The 20629-nt window shown below is 33.0% G+C and overlaps 2 protein-coding genes across 2 annotated transcripts; one reads left to right on the forward strand and one right to left on the reverse strand.

Annotated features, from left to right (window-relative positions):
* The first annotated feature begins 8954 nt into the window (after nucleotides 1-8954).
* On the forward strand, nucleotides 8955-11768 carry LOC122585736 (NAD-capped RNA hydrolase DXO1-like). Its single transcript, XM_043757860.1, has 2 exons — nucleotides 8955-9403; nucleotides 11175-11768. The coding sequence occupies exons 1-2, from the start codon at nucleotides 9103-9105 to the stop codon at nucleotides 11420-11422; spliced, it is 549 nt and encodes a 182-aa protein (XP_043613795.1). The 5' UTR covers nucleotides 8955-9102; the 3' UTR covers nucleotides 11423-11768.
* A 348-nt stretch (nucleotides 11769-12116) lies between these two features.
* On the reverse strand, nucleotides 12117-20195 carry LOC122609775. Its single transcript, XM_043782719.1, has 16 exons — nucleotides 19660-20195; nucleotides 19418-19501; nucleotides 17443-17516; nucleotides 17312-17345; nucleotides 16415-16473; nucleotides 15898-16012; nucleotides 15693-15730; nucleotides 15315-15412; nucleotides 15170-15225; nucleotides 13853-14117; nucleotides 13634-13749; nucleotides 13407-13463; nucleotides 13236-13301; nucleotides 13080-13154; nucleotides 12896-12983; nucleotides 12117-12520 (listed from the first exon to the last, which is right to left on the reverse strand). The coding sequence occupies exons 1-15, from the start codon at nucleotides 19876-19878 to the stop codon at nucleotides 12921-12923; spliced, it is 1419 nt and encodes a 472-aa protein (XP_043638654.1). The 5' UTR covers nucleotides 19879-20195; the 3' UTR covers nucleotides 12117-12520; nucleotides 12896-12920.
* Nucleotides 20196-20629: the final 434 nt, after the last annotated feature.

Below are 20629 nucleotides of genomic sequence, written 5' to 3' on the forward strand. Positions count from 1 at the left end.
GGAAAGACAGCAGTATCATGGTGTTCTAAAAAGCAAAATACAGTGGCTCTTTCAAGTACTGAAGCTGAATACATCTCTGCTACTGCAGGTGCGTGTCAAGCGGTTTGGCTTAGAAGGATGTTGCAAGATCTTGGTGTTATACAAGAGAAGGGAATTGTCTTATGGTGTGATAGCAAGTCAGCCATAGATCTGTCCAAAAATCCCGTCATGAACAGCCGCTCAAAGCATATTGAGCTCAAATACCACTTTATTAGAGACATGGTGAATCAAGGTCAAAGTAAAGTTGGAGTTTTGTGGAACGAACGAGCAACTAGCTGATTTGTTAACTAAGGCCATGTCAAGGGAGAAATTTGTTTATCTGAGGCATAAGATTGGAGTACAAGAGTGTGTATCAAGGGGGGTTGTTAGAAATGATACTACACTCCCATGGAATGGTCAAGATGCTGGAAGTGCGTAGAAGTAATTTCCTACACGTGACAAGGAATTGGTAAATGGGTGTTGAGTCTTTTTCTCAGTCTAGTTGTTATTTTAGTTTGAACTTTTTCTATTTGAATAAGTTGTTGTTTAGTCCGGTTCCTATGGTGAACCGTTTGTTTGTTTCTCTATTTAAGGAGTTCACTCCTTCGTGTTTTTGTATCCACTTTCACAGAGAATAAAAAAAAAACTCTTCTTTACCTTTCTTTTATTATTTTAATAAAATATTCTGGGCCATTAATTTAACAAGCAACATTATAAACTTATAAAGTTTAATCAACATAATAACATATATTATCAAAAAATAAATTGTGACAAACCGTATTAAGACTAGCACAAATATATAGATACAGATACAAACAAAATAAGCAGCATAGAATCAAAAATAAAAGGGTTTAATTAGTTATTGCCTAAATAAACTCTTCAGATCATTAAACTTACAAAAAGATTATTAAAACTTCAGAATATGTCCTTTTGGGACTTTTATATATATATAAATTCAATACATAATTTTTCAAGATAAAAATATTACATTTTTTTGGTTTTACATAGAAATGGAAGGTACATAGATTGTGGCATTATAACATTGGGAATGTGATTTTACATCATTTTGATAACAAAATTGTACTAATAACTTAGAAGAGAGAAATATATATATGTAATGGTTACCGATAGCATAGTAAAGAGCAGTGCGGAAAATTTGGAAAGGGCGGTGCTTGGTTAACCGGAGTTGGACCTGAGCAACGGAATCAGCAGCTGTGAAATCATGACCGAAACCCCCCACCTGCTTTGTCGCCATGCATGACACCAAGTTATCTGAAATCAATTTATTTTAGGGGAAACTATAAAAAGTTGGTAGGGAATCCCAAACAAAATGTTTATTTCTATTTGAGGAGGTGAAAATTGTTGGAAGCCAAATATTCTAGAAGCTTCTTTCTCTTTTTGGTAATTCTTATCTGCTTCCTTTTTTTTACCCCGGGTTTCCACATTTACTATTCGGGTTCTTTCTTGTAATAGGTTTGAATACCGTTGTTATTTTTTCTTATTTTTTAATGTAGTCAGATAATATTTGGAAGACAGATATTATTTTTAAACTCTTTACACTGTATAACTTATGTCTTATTTTTGTCGAAGGTTCATTTGAAAGTAGTCTCTCCACCATCGTGTAAGGGCAGGGTTGTCTATTTCATACCCCTCCAAATTACCGGCTTTTATCGGATTGGCATTTTAACCCAAGATATAATTATTCCCCCAGCCACAATTGTCAATTGTGCCCTCGGTTCTTTTAAACTTTTGGTTGAAAACTGAAGACTAAGAATTTAATAATTTTACTAATGCTTTACTTTTTGTAAATATAAATATATTGAAATCATGATGAGTTTGTTTTTACACATGGGATGCAATAAAAATACAAACTCTCTTCCCTTTTTAGTCTTTGGTCAGTTTCTTTTAGAATCTTTAAATTTTGATAAATTTTACCTTTTTCAACTACTATTATAAGAATAACTTTCAATTTATTCTCATATTTATTGTTATTATTATAGATAAAAGAATATGTAAACTATTCAACTTTGAATCTATGATATTGTTATTTTGTTATTTACTACATTTCTAATTTAAATTCGCGACATAATATATAACTTTTGTTATTATTTGCGCCTTATGCGTTCGTTAAAAATTAACTATTTATTATATTAGTTTTTAGCTTATAATTTTTGAATTATTAAATTGCTTTCATTCTACTTTATGTGTTCTTATTAATAACAACATAACAAGTTATTGTTTATTATTTTTGTTGCATCTTTTTCTAGCGTAGCCGTCTCTCCGTTTTTCATCAATATTAACAATTTGTCTAGCCGATATTACGTCAGTGTATCTTTTTCATATGGCCGCCACAATTTTTTTTCTTTCTCACTATAAATCAAATTCCTAGATCCGTCACTGTGAATTGGGAACCATTGTTGTTGTTTCTGGTAAGGGAGAACAAAATAATACGAGTATGAAGTTATGATATCAAATTAACTCAAACGAACATGTTAGATATTTGATTTTAAATTAATGTCGGACTGAGTCACACATTGACTTGTAATTCAACAAGTCATAAACCACAGCGAGTCACTAAACGAATAAGCTTTTTTTTCTCTGACTCAACACATACAAATAACAATTATGATTTTAATGAGCATTTTAGTAAGAGAAAATTACATTTTTGGTACTTTAATTTAGTAATTTTTGCACTTTTAGTCTCTAACTAAAAAAATTGCAGTTTTCATACCTAAAGTTTTGTGTTTTTTTCAATTTTGGTACCACATTCAAACGGCGTTAAATTTTGCCGTTAACGCCCTCACGTGACAAGCACGTGACGTGAGGGTTATTTTAGTCTTTTGACCTCATTTTTTTGAGAAAAATTACAGTTTTGATACCTCAAGTTGTCAATGTTTTCACTTTTGGTACCTCAAGTAGGCAACATATTTTTATTTTACTCTCCAATTTTCATCTCAGACATTAACATTTATCAAAAAACACATGCTCAAAAATCAACAAACATGATTTTTTAATTTTTTTTACGGCTCCTCCTTGAAATATTATACGTTGTTGGTGTAATTCGGGTGATTGTGGATGAACCGAATGCATTGGTGGATCGATGGCCAGAAAAAAGTCATGTCGCCAGAAAATTCTCTCTGGTGGTGTATGATTCATATAAGAGATCTGAATCCTTCACCCCTAATATTATATGTTGTTGGTGTAATTGCGGGTGATTGTGTTGATTTTTAAGTGTGTGTTGTTTGATAGATGCTAATGTGTGATATGAAAATTATAAAGTGTTAATGTGTTACAAAAAAATGTTGTCTACTTGAGGTACCATAAGTGAAAAAATTGACAATTTGAGGTATTAAAACTGTAATTTTTCTATAAAAAGAGAGGGTCAAAAGACTAAAATACCCCTCACATGCTTGTCACGTGATGACATTAACGGCAAAATTTAACGCCGTATGAATGTGGTACCAAAACTGGAAAAAAACACAAAACTTTAGGTATGAAAACTGCAATTTTTTGAGTTAAAGACTAAAAGTGTAAAAATTGCCAAATTGAGGTACCAAAAACGTAATTTTCTCTTTTAGTAATGATCTAAAATAACAACATATTTTTATTATTTGTTAACCAATGAATCATGTCAGCACCCATGCAAGCAAGATATTGATGTAGATTCTCCACATAAGCATCTAGAGTTGCAACCAGGAAATTGTCTTTAATTATAAAAAAAAAAACATGAGCTGGATTTGAACATCCGACCTATGGCTGCACATGCACACTCCTCTACCACTTGATCTATACTTCAATTTGTTTACCAAATTGTGCATCACAGTTCATATCCTGCTCTTTCCCTCAGTTTACATCTACAATTAAATAGGTATGGATCAAGTTCATTTTTAAGTGAGATGATATAAAAGAAATATGGTAAACAAATTGCGGGAAAGAGCAGGATATGAACTGAGGGTTGAGGGAAGAAATCATGAACTGAATTTTATGAACTTGATTTCTTTCCCTCAGTTTACATCTACAATTAAATGCTTAGTTTCGCCCAAGTATACTTTGAAGATTGCTTGAGGGTTGAGTTTTACAAGTATGTATAGTTGATATAATTCTTATATGGTGTTTCTTTGGTGATAGGAAGTATTATAGGATTGTAAATTAACTTGTCACATGATGAATGCCTTTTTCGGGATGAAAAAGAGTTAAGTTGGGGAATGTGATAAACGCCTAGAATACATAACTTTAAGATGTAAAACCGACTTGTTTTGTGAAGCTTAATAGACAATTAGGGGTGCCTTTATGTTTGTTAAGTGTTTCAGGTAATAGGTTGCAAGTTGAAGCCATTTGGATCAAGAAACGGGTCGAACGAGTCAAGGATGCAAATTCTGAAATTCTAAAGAAACAAAGGCCGTAACTGTAACACCCGTCATTTTAAAAACCTGGATTTCAAAAACTTTGCCAAACGGCGTTTAAAAAGTAGCTGAAAAGGATCACTTTAAAACTGCTCCATCCGTAACCGGATGGTACCTTTATAAAATGGTGTTACTAACGTGCATCATCAAAACAATATAAATGAAATCCAAGTTATGGCACCAACATAAATGCCATCATTAATACATGTTCATAAATCATGAACGAAAGTAACCAAGACATAAGGCTAAAAGGGGAAGTCTAAGCATTCAACAAACTATACTAGTCTTCTTTATTGCATCTACCCATCTCACTGAGCTAATCCTTTCCTAGCTCAAACTTGCTTATCCTGAAGGACACAACATTTTCATAAAAGCAAGTGTTAGCTAATAAAATTAGCTAAGTAAGATACACACATTTTGATAAAACGTTTTTCATTTTACTTTCATAAAACTTCGTCATATCTTACTTATCAAAACATGATCACATTACACTTTATTCACAATTATCATAGATCAACCCATACTTCCCATTTCCCACATTGCATCACATTTTATTTCATATCAACATATACATCATATTATCATATACCCACATCTTTATGAGTATCTTATATCATATCAACATAGACTTACCACTTAAACGTAACTTCATATCATATCTTGGCATATCACGCATAAACTTGTCACACGAATTCATATTAGCACATATTCTCACGTCACATGGTGGTCTCACAACGTAAAGCACATATACTTCTTCCACACATATCTTATTATCATCTTAATCAGCCTAATCGACTTCATCTTACGTCTACATATCACACATAAACATATCGCACATATATGCATAGCATATGTAGGACATATATTCCTAATTGTGCATATGCATCGTTCTTATCACACGTATCAACACATCTTATTAAATCCCACGTCACCTTGTAATCCCACGTCTTAAATTACATGTACATCTTTCTCACATATTCATATATTTATCTTAATCGACTTATTCTCACGTCTTACATCTTTACATATTACGCACTAGCTTTACAACTAGCACGATTTCCCACGTCTTACGCACTAGCATTACAACTAGCACGATTTCCCACGTCTTACGCACTAGCATTACAACTAGCACGATTTCCCACGTCTTACGCACTAGCATTACATCTAGCACAATTTCCCACGTCTTACGCACTAACATTACATCTAGCACGATTTCCCACGTCTTACGCACTAGCATTACATCTAGTACAGGTTAAGCTTAACACTTCCCACGTCAATCTCACGTATTTAGCTATAGCATTTCCCACGTATTTATCTTTCTTACTTTTACGCACTAACACTAAGGCTAGAACGATTTCCCACATTTCACACTTTACTTTAACATTAGGTATTCATTACCTAATTAATCCCACATCTACTTTAACGTTTAATCCCACTAACGTGCACAACTCATAGCAATTCCCACGTGTATCTAGTGAACTAGACATGTCATACTTAAGTCCCACATACAAGCCATCACATATCAACATTAAGGCATATCAACGACATTATCAACAACACATATCTTAAACATATCATAGCAACGTCATTATAAGCATCATACTTCATATGCACATATATACTTCTACTTTAAACTTCATCATGTCAACATAAATCATTTCAACATGCATATATTACCACATAACCTCCCGCATAACCCGGAAAACCCAACACACATAAGATAATCCGATTAAGAGGTTATTTATAGAAAACCACATTTTGTTGTGCCTCCAGCGTGAGAAAAGTTATGTATCTTACCTCGTTGAAGAGCACATTAAGAGCACAATAAATGATAATGTAAGTTATCGAGCTTTGCAATTATTCTCGGCTTACCTATAATCATTAAACGACATAATGAGATAATCAAATATCCACTTACTTATGGTCATAACTTAGGTCTAGATACCTATAAACATGACCCATGACAAAGCTTGATGCATCGGAAGTTCGATTAATGTTTTAGAGCTTACATAACTCGACGGAACTCGACATTCACTCACTAAATTAACCTTTCTGAAAACTTGAAATCATCATCATCTTTTAAAAGCATAACCATTAGAAAGTAGACTCTCTCACGATTCTGTGGATAGCTTATTCGTCAAAAACGGAGTTACGGTTCAAAAGTTATGGTCGTTTAAAAATGTTACAAAAATCAGTCCCTAACGGGAGTTACGAATATTTGTAACGGGAGTTATGCGCCTAACGGGAGTTATGAAAATTTGTAACGGGAGTTACAGTGGAGGTGTTATCGCAATTACCCAGCTAACGGGAGTTACACAACCGTAACGGGAGTTATGACGACCAGACGTGAAAAACAACTCCAAAACCTAACCAAACACATCCCAAACGACGCATAACCTTATGAACGACTTTTTTACCTCAAATTTCATCATTTTAAGACCATAATGATGCAATGAAATCATTGATTAACCCCTACTTGATTTGCATCACAACAACAAACGTTTTAGGTTATCGAATCGATCAAAACACACGTTTTTGACATCAATTGATCCTCTAATAACCTAGACCAGTTATGGATCTGATTATATGATTGAAAGGACATAAAATCCATGTAATAATACCTTGATTACCTGTAGATTGATCAACAGATTGAAAATCAAGCAAAAACTCTTCCGAAATCCCCCGAAATCGCCTAGATATTGAAGAATTAACCTAGGGTTTGTGTGTGAAGCTTTCTTAGGGTTCGGATCTGTTTCTCCAGCCTTATGCACGAATTTTGAGTCCTATTTATACTGAAACAACTTTCACAACTTTACATCTAGGCCCTCGCACTTTGTTATAACTCGTTTAGGCACTTAACGACTCGTTTAACGCAACCGGAAACACTTAACAACTCTTATATCTTACCGGGAACACTAATTGACTTTATAAATCATTATCAACATTAATTTCATTACTTTAAATCACTTTAACACATATCTCACGTTAATCATTTAATTAACATAAGCACATATAAAGCACATAGTTTTCAATGGTCGCTGACGGAAAGTTAACGGTCAACGTCAAAAAGTTTTGGGATGTTACAGTAACCTACGCCAGTTGAAGTTACAAGGGGCGTAGGTTACGCCCAGAAGGGTAGTAGGTTACGCCAGGTGCTAAACAAAAGTCTGAATTTGTTGGTTTTAATTAAAGTTCAGTTTATATCTTTTCTATTCACGACTTGTGGAAATTACAACACATATTTTCACATACCTGGGCAATTTTCTAACTCTCTCAACACCCCAATTTCATCATCAAATCATAAATTCATGGAGATGACAATCCAAATTGAAGATTCAATGATGAAGACCATAGGCTAGGTTTTCTTTTGATCATTCTCATGTGAACAATTATGTAAGACATTTATGTTCAACCTTTCTCATATTCATGTTGGATTAGATGTTTAATTCTTAATTGTGTTTTGCATCTAATGTTGTTTGGATTTGAATGAATGATTACTTGTTTATGATTTTGAATAAAATTCATCTATCACTTGGTTTTAACTTGTTAAGTAATCATTGATTATTGAATAAATCTCTCATGAATTTGTAATTTTACTTTAATGAATTGAAAATCTAGTTGTGTCAATTCCCCGGTTTTTCGTTATCGTGAATCATCACAACCGATTACTTTAGTTCTTAAGTTTATTCAATCCAAACGTTATAACGAATCATGTCTATGTGATTTCCAACGAATATAGGTTAGGTTACATATTTGAAAACATAATTTGAAGCATGAAAATGATCCATTTTATTTAATTGAAGTATTTTGTTAAGTTTATGATTAATTTCAGTTTTAATCAAATCAATCATGAAATCGGTTTTATATTCATGTTTAGTTTAATTAACTTTTTACTTGGTTTAACACTTTCCCATGATTTCCTGTGGAAATGATACTCGACTTACCCTTGCTAATTAGTGGTATTTAGTTTATATCTTTGATCGGTCCAACAACATCGATCAAAATACTTTTAGATTTGATCTATCATATAACTAAAATAGAAGGTTAGCGACACATTTGACACCTTTTAAAACCCTCAAAGTTATAATTTTTTCAGTTTTACTCCTCTCTTCTACTCCTTTTTTATTTTGATCTTTATCTTTTTAAAAATAAAATTTATTATTAACAAATTATCTAAAATTCAATCTATTATATTTTATAATCTTTAAATTATCTTTTCAATCGTTTAGTTTTTTTTTTCTTTTTTATATCTGTAAAATCATTATTAATATGTGTTTGAATCTATCCGAGACTAAAGACTAGTAAAGTATGGATATCGGAATTGTTAAGTTTTAAAAAAAATATTAAAACCAATTGTTAAGACTTTGATATTGGCCCAATACAAAAAATAAAAACATGTGCAATTGTGCAAATTACGTTGACAAAATCACGAAAGAAACAACTTATTCTATTTTGAATTCACACCCAAATCTTTTTTAAATCTATTATTTTCTCTTTTCTTTTCACCTTTCTTTCTTGAATGAAAACCCAAGAAAAAAAAAATCAAATAAAAACACACCCTCGCACAAATCTTTACATAAAACTTTATAAAAACAATTGTAAGAATCTTTGAACGGAATTTATAAATTAAAAAAAAAAAACTTACAATTTTTTTTTTTTTAAGAATCCTGGAGTTGAATTGATGGATTACTCAGAGCAAGAAACAAATAAAAACGAAAATAAAGAAAGAACACAAAACAGCCAACAATCTTCTTCATCTGGGTCTTTTTCTAATCGTAGACGTCTTGGTGGTGGTGGTGGTGGTGGCAAAGGCAGCTCCGGCGCCGTTGGTGATGGTGGTCAGTTAAGGTCAAGTTATTGTAATAATAATAATAATGGTGATGATTATAATAATAAAGTTGTTGAAGAAGATAAAGATTTGTTTGGGTCTGATAATGAGGATTATGTTAATACTCGAGCTTTTAGCCTTTTTTCGATTCCTGGTAAACAAAGTTTCTTACTTTTTAAAATTTTATGTTTTTTTATGTATATGTATATGTGTATGTATATATGTGTGTATTGTGGAATAAAGATATGATTTTTTTTTTTTAATGGGAAGATGATATGAGTATAGTTTTTTAGCCCTTTTCATGTTCCTGTTATTATGTGTTTTATGTATATATGTATGTATGTGTGTGTGTGGTAGAATACATATTTGATCTTCCTGAATCCTTAAAGTTGAAATTTTGATGATAACCCATTTGGTTTTGATAAAAGACTAATTAAGTGGAATAAAGTGAAATTATGAAGATGCCCAGTTTGGTTTTACTGAAACTTTTTGTGTTCATATGTGCATTCTGATGGAAGATTTATATTTGTAGTATGTGTAAATGAAATATAGTTAAGCTAAACAGGGTAAAACCCCTTTTACCCCCAAAAAATGAAATAAAGTTACTGTCTGAAACTTACCGATGTAGAGTTAGCGTGGTTCTTAAGCAATCAATGAAAGATCGATTTTTCTTGTTATTGGAATTGTATTCTTGTTGACATGGTGTTCTTTTTGTTATTGATGGACTTCTGGGTGTAAAGCTTCATATGGGGTTCTCACTCTGACCAATACATTTAATATTTTATAGGTTGTGATTTGATCTGGCACCATGAATTTGTAGTCATTGCCTTGATAGTCATTGAATATTTTATAGGTTGTGATTTCATATGGTGTTCTTTTTAGTGGCTAGTTACTTGTATTTGAAAGTTTACCCAGTGAAAAATGGAAAATACGGAAAGTGGAAGACAGGTTGCCTGTAAGTTCATTTGTAGTTAAAAGGCTCTTGATGTTAACATAGGCCATAAGAGTTGCAATATTCTCGCATTTAATTGTTTGAAGAATGTGAATAAGAATTTAGGGAGAAAGTCCAGGATATGGAACGAGGAATATGAGATGTAGTCGTATTTGATATCATTATCATTGTTAGAAGGAATTGTCTTCTATTATGAAAAGGGGGAGACGTTCATTAAATGCATAAATGGAACAATTTTGCTTGGGAGTAGTTACTGTAATCTTGAGAATAACAGTTGTGATCTTAGAAAATAATGTTCCTCATCAGCTGGTAAAGGTTCTTTGCGAGGAGATAGTGTTTTTGCCTTGTTTATGATCCTTCGTGATTTTGAATTACTTGATATGTGTAGAATATTTGCTTTGACATCTATCCAATGGACTTATTGATTGATTAGACACGAACCTGTAGATGTTGTTAGTCACATTCTTTTTGATTTTCATTTGTTGGTAACTGTTAGCTAGGGGATGTTTGGATGTGTGTTCTGGAAGTGATCACGTGATACTGAATAGTTAAAACAGAATCAGCTGTAGTAAAACGGGCTATAGAAGGGATAGTCTAGTTTGGATATGCTTTTGTAGTTTGAAATTGTAATAATCATGCCGTTTGAGTGGCTCGGAACTCTGATTTTTAAGAACTTATTAGATAATTTGACCAAAAATGCTATTTTCTGTGAGGAAAAAAAAAGAAGCAGATGTGTTTGGAAGAGGTTAGTTTTTATTTACCTTTGGATAATCATGAAACTGATTATACGGTGCTAAATAAGTCCATTGGATGTGATAGAAATTGGACAAATACTTTTACTGTACGAATATTTGATATGCCATAATATGTTTCCATCTTTTATCTATCATGTCTAAAGTGCCCCAATTATACATATGTATACATCTTTATGTACTTGATCATGTTCCTCTATCTAAATCATTTAAAATTACAGTTTTACCACGACCCCGGCCACGTTATTCATACAATAGCTCGAGCAGAGGAGGATACGGGCGTGGACATTGCCAATATGATAGAGGAGCAGCCGGCATCCGTCATAGGCCTGATCCAATTCCACAGAGGGCAGATTATGGTTATGATCCTGAATTCTATGCTCCCCGTAATGATGAACGTAATGGTTCTTCAAGTTTTCAAAGAGTGAAAAAACAGTATCCAGGAGATGAATATTATTTCAAGAGGTAAAGCATGCTTTAGAGGAGGATGGTTGAGTTTTCAAGTTTAGAAGATAGTTCTTATAAGCTGACATAAGACAACATAATCACACAAGATAGTTTTTTGTTCTCCCAAAATCTTGGACCTGTACAGCATCTATGCGAGGCTCCATATTTTTGGTTGGGCTTATTTTTTTATATTATTATACGTTTACATATTTTCTCTGTTTTGTTCCACATTAATTTTTCTTGGATGATGTCAAAATAGCCTTGTGAACTTAGCCGTGTGGAAGGTGGAGAAGTATGTAATATCCATAACCCATTTTGTTAACCTTTATATCATTTCGCTAGCTAAATTGACAGATTGATTTGTATAATTTACGACTTTAACTATAGATTGACTGGTGGGTTCTGCGTAGAAGGCAAGTTCAGTCAAATATTTTTTAAATCACGGGCCATTCATGCAAAGCTATGATTAAACAAAAGCAGAGTCCTGCCAACATCGTTTAGATTTAAATTAGCCAGGACACATTGACACATTACTATATTTCCGAGACGCACAATCCTTCCCTCTTACCGTTTCCACCAACACCTACCAGCTTTCAGCAACCAACCACCAATACTTTGCAATATATAAATATATTTTTAAACTATCTAAAGTTATCTGATAGTTGATTATAGCATTGTTTGGATGCGAGTGATGAGTAAAATTGATGCCATCAGTATAAAAAGGCCGAAACAACTTTCCATAGAATAAAAGCAAGTGTGAATTGTTCTTCCTAGCCACATCCTTTTACTATCAAATTCGTGTTCTAGAAGTCAAGTTACATGGAACGCATCTACCAAAGCTAAAAAAGTATGATACATGAGACATAGTTCATCTTTGTTTTACCAATATGTTAATTGATATACATACATGATACACATTTTTATGGGAGAACTTGGCTGAATGCAACCCTTTACTGGTAGATGATACTTGAGTACGCTCAACTGTTTGTGCTAGCCGTCAATGTACAGCAACAGTTAACGGCAATAGGTTTCTAAATTGTTAAATCACAGCTGCCAACCCATCAGGAGCCACCATGCATCTGATATTAGAAAATGGTTTGTAAGAGAAGAAAATACAGCCCTGCATAAGAAATCCAAATTGAGCACGCATCAGTACATCACGAAAAAATAATAAAATTATATTTAAATTAACACACTAGAGCCAAAAGCCAAAAAGAATTTATACTAATCTATTAATCAGCACCAAACATGTAAATCTATTAATTATCATCTAACCAATGCAGAAATATATTGTAGATTAAACACATGTTATGAACATAAAAATTGGCCCCTGAACTAATTTCTTATGACAACCATTAAAATGTCCAAATCTTCTCTGCAATATAACCACCTATTCAACGACATCAAGATTTAGTTCAGTTTTAGCCTAGATGCTTGTAGAAGTAGAAAATAGAGGGTAAAATGGAATACCAAAGTTATAGATCAACTGATATACCTTTGGGGAATATTGTCCCGTACTTTTAAATTCCATCAGTTTGCCCATCGCTTCCTTTGGAGGCAGATGATATACCTTTCTCAATACACTGAAAACAAAAACAACAAAGTTCAAGGAGCAACTATTATAAGACTGCTAGAAAAGTAAACAAATCCACCAACTCTAGACTAAAACACAAATATACCTGAAGAAGGTGGTTGTGCAGCCAATCAAGAGTTTGTGGGAATGTAGTAGCGGATATATTAGCAACTGTTAATCCCTGTTCACATGATTTAACTCAGCTTTGGTATGTAATTTTTTATGCCAATAATAGAGACAAGAAACAGTAATATGGGTGTACCTGTGACTTAAATGAGCAAAGATAGTCTTGAATGGTTTTTAAGTTGCTTATCAGTTTATCTTTTTCCTGAAAATGTTAAAAGGAAAAGAAAACTTCAATAAATCATCCCTAAATCGACAATGTATAAAAGAGTGTCAGCTATATGCTGGAAAGATAAGTACGTGTTAACACCTGGATTAGATACTTATCACTGAACTTTCGGCTAGATATCCATTCCTCTAGTAGTGCCTGAAAGCGAGGAGAACAAGTTATTTGATTTAAAATAAATTAAAAAAATAAAATTTTAAAAATTTGTTTGATTATTTTTATTATGCTTTACTTTTGCGTATAACACACATCAGAGCAAGAAAGAGGCCAGAGACAAGATAGAACATCAATATGACGTGACATCTTGTTACCTTATGATCAAATTCCGCCATCTTTAGGACTATAGGAATGATTACTGGTTCAGTGACTCCAGACTTCTCTCTTTTAAGTTCAGGCTTCCTATCTACTTGATCTTTGACCTTATCATCTGAATGATCAGATAAGTAATTAAAAAGGTCGCAATATAACTAGATTGTGATCTCTATGGCTAAAGCTTATGAAGAACAAAAGCACTTGTTAGAAGACCTAACCTTGACTACCAGCAACATGATCATCAATATGAACAGAGTTGAGGCCGTTTGAAATCCTATCTTTATCGTCTGAAATAATTGCTTCTGCCTTGGAATTTTCAGTACTCTGATGGCTATTCTCACTAATACAAGAGGCGGAAGCACCATTTTCCACGCCATTTTTATCCGTTTTTAAAGTCTTTGAATCTTCTGCATTCACCGGCGCATTATGTGGTGATTTATTTTCTTCATCCATTAGGTATATACTAGGATCAACATGCATCCCCTGCAAGGATACTCGAAAGTTGTGTGACCATATTCTTTTCTTTCGGAAGGAAGAAAAGGTGAATAGATTGCTTTTAAGAAATTAACAAGCTGTGTAAAAAGGTAAAACCTCAGGTCAATATAATCAGTACCAATGGCTCATTAGAACCCATGTGATAAAAGCTTATTCGAATGAAAACGAAATGCGTGAATATAGCAAGCAACCAAGTATCAAAATTTCTTTTTTAGTTAACTCGTCATGCCATCACATAATAATAAACACTATCAATGGCTTGTTAGTTCACCTAGAAATCTCAAATGAAGGGAAGAAAAAAAACATGAGGTTTCTAAAATGTATGCGTTAAAACATAAAAAGCACCATCAACTTAATTGACCGGTATGGTCATTTCTCTTGTCCCTGGTGTTTGGACATCAGAATGAACATGACAACAAAGCTTCAGCTTAGTTGTGGGGGTAAACAGGGTTCTGCTTTAGCAAGACATTAGCAAGCCTAAGCTTTGTTAGCTCAACAAGGATCAAACAGCGTATAAGATAACAAGACGAAAGATCTTTTAAGTCTGTAACAGAAGTTCCAATTGAGAGCTTTGAAGTAATTTCTGAAGGTAACCTTTGTGCATCAGAAATTAACTTCTCATCCAAAAAAATGTTCAAAGTCATGTCAATCACAAGAACAACAAACAAAATATAACTCAGTATATAAGCCTAAGCCCTATGCAAATTTAAGTCTGCTATTAAAGAGCATCTATTTTGATGAGCTATCCTGATGAAAAATCAAAGATATAACTGTTCAGGGGTATAGATGTCAGTGGGTTACCATGAAGGCTGCTTCAACCCTACCATATAATTACCATCAATATATGGTCACAATGCCCAATTCTAATTTAGTTATGGAGATAAGAGAACATCCCATTTACATGATCCACTTCGATTCAATCTACTCCCAATTAGTGCGAAAATATTAAATGAGAGACCTAAGAGACACTATGTTCCACAAAGCAGTATGAACTCAGAACTAATGATGTGGGGAACAGATTAAGTATGTAGTTTCTGTACCTCAATGATGATTGGCTTCCCATCTTTCATTGCTTTCTTTAAATCACCAGCCAAACCTAGAATTAAACATGATCCACATGATCAAACTAAATCTCTCGATATATTTTTAACTACAACCTAGCTCTAAGCTGAGTTTGTATGTTACCTTTTCGAACGATTCTGCATTCTCTACAAAATTCAGTAATTAGCTCCTCAGAGGAGCTGAAATCGCGTGCCCAAATAGGCGAAGATGTCAAAGGTGCACTGAGGTGGAAAAAAACAAGTATAAGTTTTTCATATTACATAGCATAGTACATTAAGCTTCTGTGATATCCTCATTGTTACTTTCTAGGATATAGCAATATGTTGAAGGTTATTAAGATTCATTTGGTTACGCTCTGATTTTGAAATTTCTCAAAGCACAAAGGAAGACATTTAGATATGAACAATTATAAAAAATAGTCCTTGGTAGAAATGGTGGTCCCTATGTTGCCATTCAAGAAAAAAAAAAGATATGAACTAAAGGTATGGGTGTGTTACATACTCTGTTGATGTTCTTAGCAATTCGTAGACCATATCTGTCTGTAACATAAAAAAACGAATGTCAAGGAAGTCCATGCAAAAGCACAAATGAGTTGATCATACGTATTATGTACACAAAAGAAAGGGAGCAGATATTTAGATTTGAAATAGATATTTAATGGGAAAAACACATAAAAATCATTACATAGGCCTGAAAACAGATTCACCTGCAAAACATTTGGCAGGTTTAACCTTTGCGCAAGTTGGGTAGCAATTGTAGACTTTCCAACACAGGCAGTGCCACAAACAAGAATAACCAACGGTACTCTTTGATGGTGAAATCTACAAAGAAGGCAAATAAAAATCAAGCTAGATAGATTATGCGTCAATAACTTTATAGAGTATAAAAAAAAATGATTGTTAATTCTTTTATATAGAGTAATCACAAAAGTACTTACTCTCATCAAACAAATATGATCAGCATTACTGAGTCACACAACTTATTTAGTTAAGCTGGTATATTAAATTACTTAATGCACCATTTATAAAATATTCTTAATTTGGTTCCTTAAATATGGATGTAATTTTGTAAATAGTAACACAAGGTCTTATGCATAGCCGATAAGTATGATCAACTGTATCGATCTGAATATCGCAACTTACTTAAAGTAAATCGAAGAAATTCATTCGAACTGATTCTTAACATGTAGCTAACCTCAGAATAAAGTGGGAATAGATAAATACCTTGTCATCATCTTGTAACGATTTATGTACTCTTGCCCATAGCCCCGCCGCTCCATAAGCTGCAAGAAAAACCACATTGATGTAATTAATGGGGTAATTATACGGAAATCAAAAATTATCGTCATAGCTTTGGTGATGGCAGTAGTAAAACTTTAAAATTAAAAGACCAAGCTTTTAAAGAGAATATGCATAATTGCATGGATATATTAAGAGATAAGCTTCATCCACCCAAGCCTTATCTCAAATTAGTTGAGGAGGCTGAAAATATAACTCAGAGAAAACTTTAGGCGGAGATACGTATCTCTTACAGAAACTAAATGAATTATACATCTTCTATCTAATAAAGGTGAAACATTAACACGTAACATACAGCTTGCACCTTCAGATTCTGGTAAATTGACCGCCTTCAGATATTTTTCATCATGGATATAATGACCATGTCAGAATTCATTATTTGAATGTATGAAGATGCTAATTACAAAATTCTTCAAGATTTTAGACTTTTAACCAAATAAACCGAAAATGTCCGTCTCAATGTCAAAAAAAATAAAAAAAAAATAGAGAACACTAGAGAACTAAAACAGCAACAAAGTAATATTTATTGATGCCAACTGCAACTATGCAACTGTTTTAGCAATGCTTGTGTTCTTATTTGTTGTCTGGTAAATGGTAGTACCCAAATTTCGTCCGCCACATCATTTTTTCTCCCTATAACGCCCAATAATAAGTTTATATTTTCCTTTTATCTTAAGCTTTATAGCAAGACTATATAAGAAAAATAACCCACTCGGACCCATACGCATGCAAACATAACAAAGTTATCTGCAATAGACACAATACAAGTAGTGAAAACAGGAGAAACAGAGAAAGATAGACTTCATAAAAATAGCGATATACCTTAAACAAATTAGCTTCCAGGTCAGATTGGGAGCTGCAAAATGAAAAAACCAACACATGAACTTATAGAAAGAAGAACAAAGGGTAGCAACAACATGGTCACAATTAGAAGATTTGATATGATAACATACACATCGAGAAGGCTATTATCTATCAGCAGCTTCTTAAGTTCGAGTGCAATTTTTAATGCCTCATGATTAGGAATCTGAAAATAAAACATCAAAATGTTTAATTTTGAGTTTTATGTCATGTTAGCATAAAAGAATATAAGAGAAGAAAACAGTCAAACAGATACTAAAGACATGATGTCACTTGAAGGCTTGAAGCTTCTGGCAGGTATGCAGAACGGATTTGATCTTAAACAAGCTATTAAACTAGTTAAACAATTACACATCTCCTTTTTAAAGTATCATTTCTAACTAATGCAATAGAAATTTGGTTACCATTTCTACAACCTTTCCTATCCATGAACATCTTCTCATTAAAGAATTAGCTTTAAATAAACTTTGACAAGACATGATAATCTATAATATGTAAATATGAACTTAGAAAATGTGAACTGATAGTAAACATTTGTAACAAATTCTCAAGTCTCAACTTTTACTTTTACTTTTGGGGCAATGAGCTTGTATAGTTTTAAACGAAAGTGATATAAGCTATTGTTGACACTCTTGAACAAGTCAACCTTTTTGTATAACTTATACTCGTATAAGATTGAGTATTACCTTGCTGCATTATCTCCAAGTATATGAATCCCATGGTAACTTTACTTCAATATCATACTTGAGAGGGCAAGAGTTCCTAATTTCTCAAGCTAATGTTTGGAATTAAAACACTTTAAAAGTAAATAAAAGCATCTTGTAAGCTTACTGGCTTTCATTTTAGTCAACAACAACCTACAATTTACCAGAACATTCGTACAAAACTGAATGTCCTTGCATTCTTAGTAACAGAGCACTTATGTCACACAAAAGAATGCAACTAAAAGATGCCTATGGCAATTATCTTCCATTTTAAACGTCATGTGATTCTAAAATCTGCTCGCTCACCTCTAGTGAACTATAACCATATAAATAAAAATATAAACAATATGATGTTATGGGGTGGTTGGGATTGCATATTTTTTAAGCCATGATGCATTTTTTGAGTGTTTTGATAAAGTGTGTTTTAGGCTTTTAGCTCTTTCTAATGAGAAGTAAACACCTATCTTGGTACTTGCTAAAAATGCAAGTTCAGGAACACAAACTTTTTAAAATATGCAATCCCAAACACACTCATAGCTAGTTTATACTGTTATTGAGTAGTACATAATACGCACTTATTGCCTTCACAAGATTAAAGTTACTACATTTATGACGCAGAGTAGATCCAGCAATTGGCAGACTCTTTCATAAATCAATGGGGAAGGGGAAAACAGGTTGTAAATGACCCAGCTTCTAATATGAACCTCCCCATCTAGCGATGAATGTCCACTTTGGTGCCCATACACTGGTCCAACACAAGTTCACTACTTTTGAGGAAGGTTCCACTTAAACACCCAACATCTCTTCTATAAGTGGTCAATGTATGACAAAAAAACATAACTTCAACCACGCATAACTTTCTACTTTTTTAGGAGGTATAAACATAGCTTCCTCCTTCAAAGGAGTTACGGGAACCTCTGTATATGTATCAAAAGCCCACAAAGAGAGGAAGAAACTGCCTCGTGGATCCAAATTCACCCATTTGGACCCTCCAATGTTAAATTTTCACCAAATTTGAAAACTTTCGCCTATTATCTTTTATTCCATATCTATGGTAAAACGCTTGAAAACTGACATATGCCATAAGTTCACAAATTATCTTAGCAGTTTTAAGTTCAGTAACTTCATAGTATCCATGTAATAAATACTATTTTATCTCGTATTGAGTGATAAAAAACGTTGAGTATATTATCTTGCTTTCATGCTACATCACCTTAACACCGTAATTAATAAATCCACAACAATTATCGTCATCTCTAGATCACACTAAACTAGCATACAGAACAGATAAACAAACTAAAAACGAACGGGAGAAACTACGAATTTACGGTGGACGATAATATAGGGACGGAAAAAGAAATACCTTGGTGACGGTGAGCATTCGGCTAAGTAAAAACCTAGAGAGAACATAATAATGATCAGCATTGTCACCTAACCATACTTTAACCTGCATGCATCCATATATTATATAATTATATATATACACATATACATATAACTGATGGAGGAGTATAATATCAATTTAATTGATTTAAATAATAATTAATAGAAGTAACTATTATTAAAATAAAATAAAAAAAAAAAAGGGGAAAGAATGAGAAGGACCTTAACGAAATCGTATTTGGAGGAAGCGTTACGAGTGCCGGAGGAGTGTAAAGGAGAGTCACTATTATTAGAATTAGGATTAGGATTGAATTGATGAAGTGGTGATTGGTGTAGATTTTCATAATAATCTGGTGGAAGGAATGATTGTGGTTTGTTTGAAGAAGAAGAAGAAGATGATTTAGGGTCTGCAATTAATACTGATTTCTCTTTCTTTTTCATTTTTCTTTTTTTTTCCTTTCTTCACTCTTTGCACTTTGCTGCTGCTGCTGCTGAAACTGAAATCATCAAAAACACCATCAATTTTGCATTTATTAATTTTTTTTTCCTTTTATATTTATTTATCTATCTCCTCCAGGAGGAGTTGTGCTGATGCAACAAAATAGCTGCTGGCAACTAGATAGGTTGTCCACGTCAGATTTTTATGAAATTGCTATGTTTTTTGAGGTGTTTATACTGTGTTTATTCGTATAAACACAAAATTGAATCTCTTTCTCTTTCTAACTTTCACTCTCAAATCAGATCTGATCCATCATCTTCATCTTTTCGTATAAAGGTATGTTCATATATATATCTGAAGTTTTTTTCCAAAGTAATTTCCACATCAATTTTTGGTATAATTGTAATTTGAAGTTTTTTAGGTTATTAATTTCCATCATCTATTTCTTCTTTTTCTTATTCACTTTCTTTTATCTTCTCCTCTTTAGTTGTGTGTGTAACAATTAGTACCGCCGCATCGCGCGGGTACTTGCTCTCGTTTATTTTAAATGGTAATCTATTTACTCTTAAATCGTCAAACATACCACACATGAAACTTAAAGATTTAAAAAAATAAACTCCCAATAATTCATAAAAGTGTTATAAACTTTGGAACCAACTGGGTTAAATCAAATGGTCAAAGATTTTGTTTTTGAGGACAGATTTCAAGGATTCAATCTTCATACCCAGCAAGATGGAGCTTCTTTTTCTACCT

Source organism: Erigeron canadensis, chromosome 1, assembly GCF_010389155.1.
Source record: "Erigeron canadensis isolate Cc75 chromosome 1, C_canadensis_v1, whole genome shotgun sequence".
NCBI lineage: Eukaryota > Viridiplantae > Streptophyta > Magnoliopsida > Asterales > Asteraceae > Erigeron > Erigeron canadensis.

Excerpts from the sequence above, each read along its gene's own strand:
- LOC122609775 (XM_043782719.1), bottom strand. The coding sequence starts at position 19,878 with ATGAAAAAGAAAGAGAAATCAGTATTAATTGCAGACCCTAAATCATCT. Across the intron at positions 16,013-16,414 it reads CGTTACAAGATGATGACAAG|ATTTCACCATCAAAGAGTAC; the intron begins GTATTTATCTAT and ends CCTTCTTTGTAG. Across the intron at positions 15,731-15,897 it reads ACCTGCCAAATGTTTTGCAG|ACAGATATGGTCTACGAATT; the intron begins GTGAATCTGTTT and ends TTTATGTTACAG.
- LOC122585736 (XM_043757860.1), top strand. The coding sequence starts at position 9,103 with ATGGATTACTCAGAGCAAGAAACAAATAAAAACGAAAATAAAGAAAGA. Across the intron at positions 9,404-11,174 it reads TAGCCTTTTTTCGATTCCTG|TTTTACCACGACCCCGGCCA; the intron begins GTAAACAAAGTT and ends TTAAAATTACAG.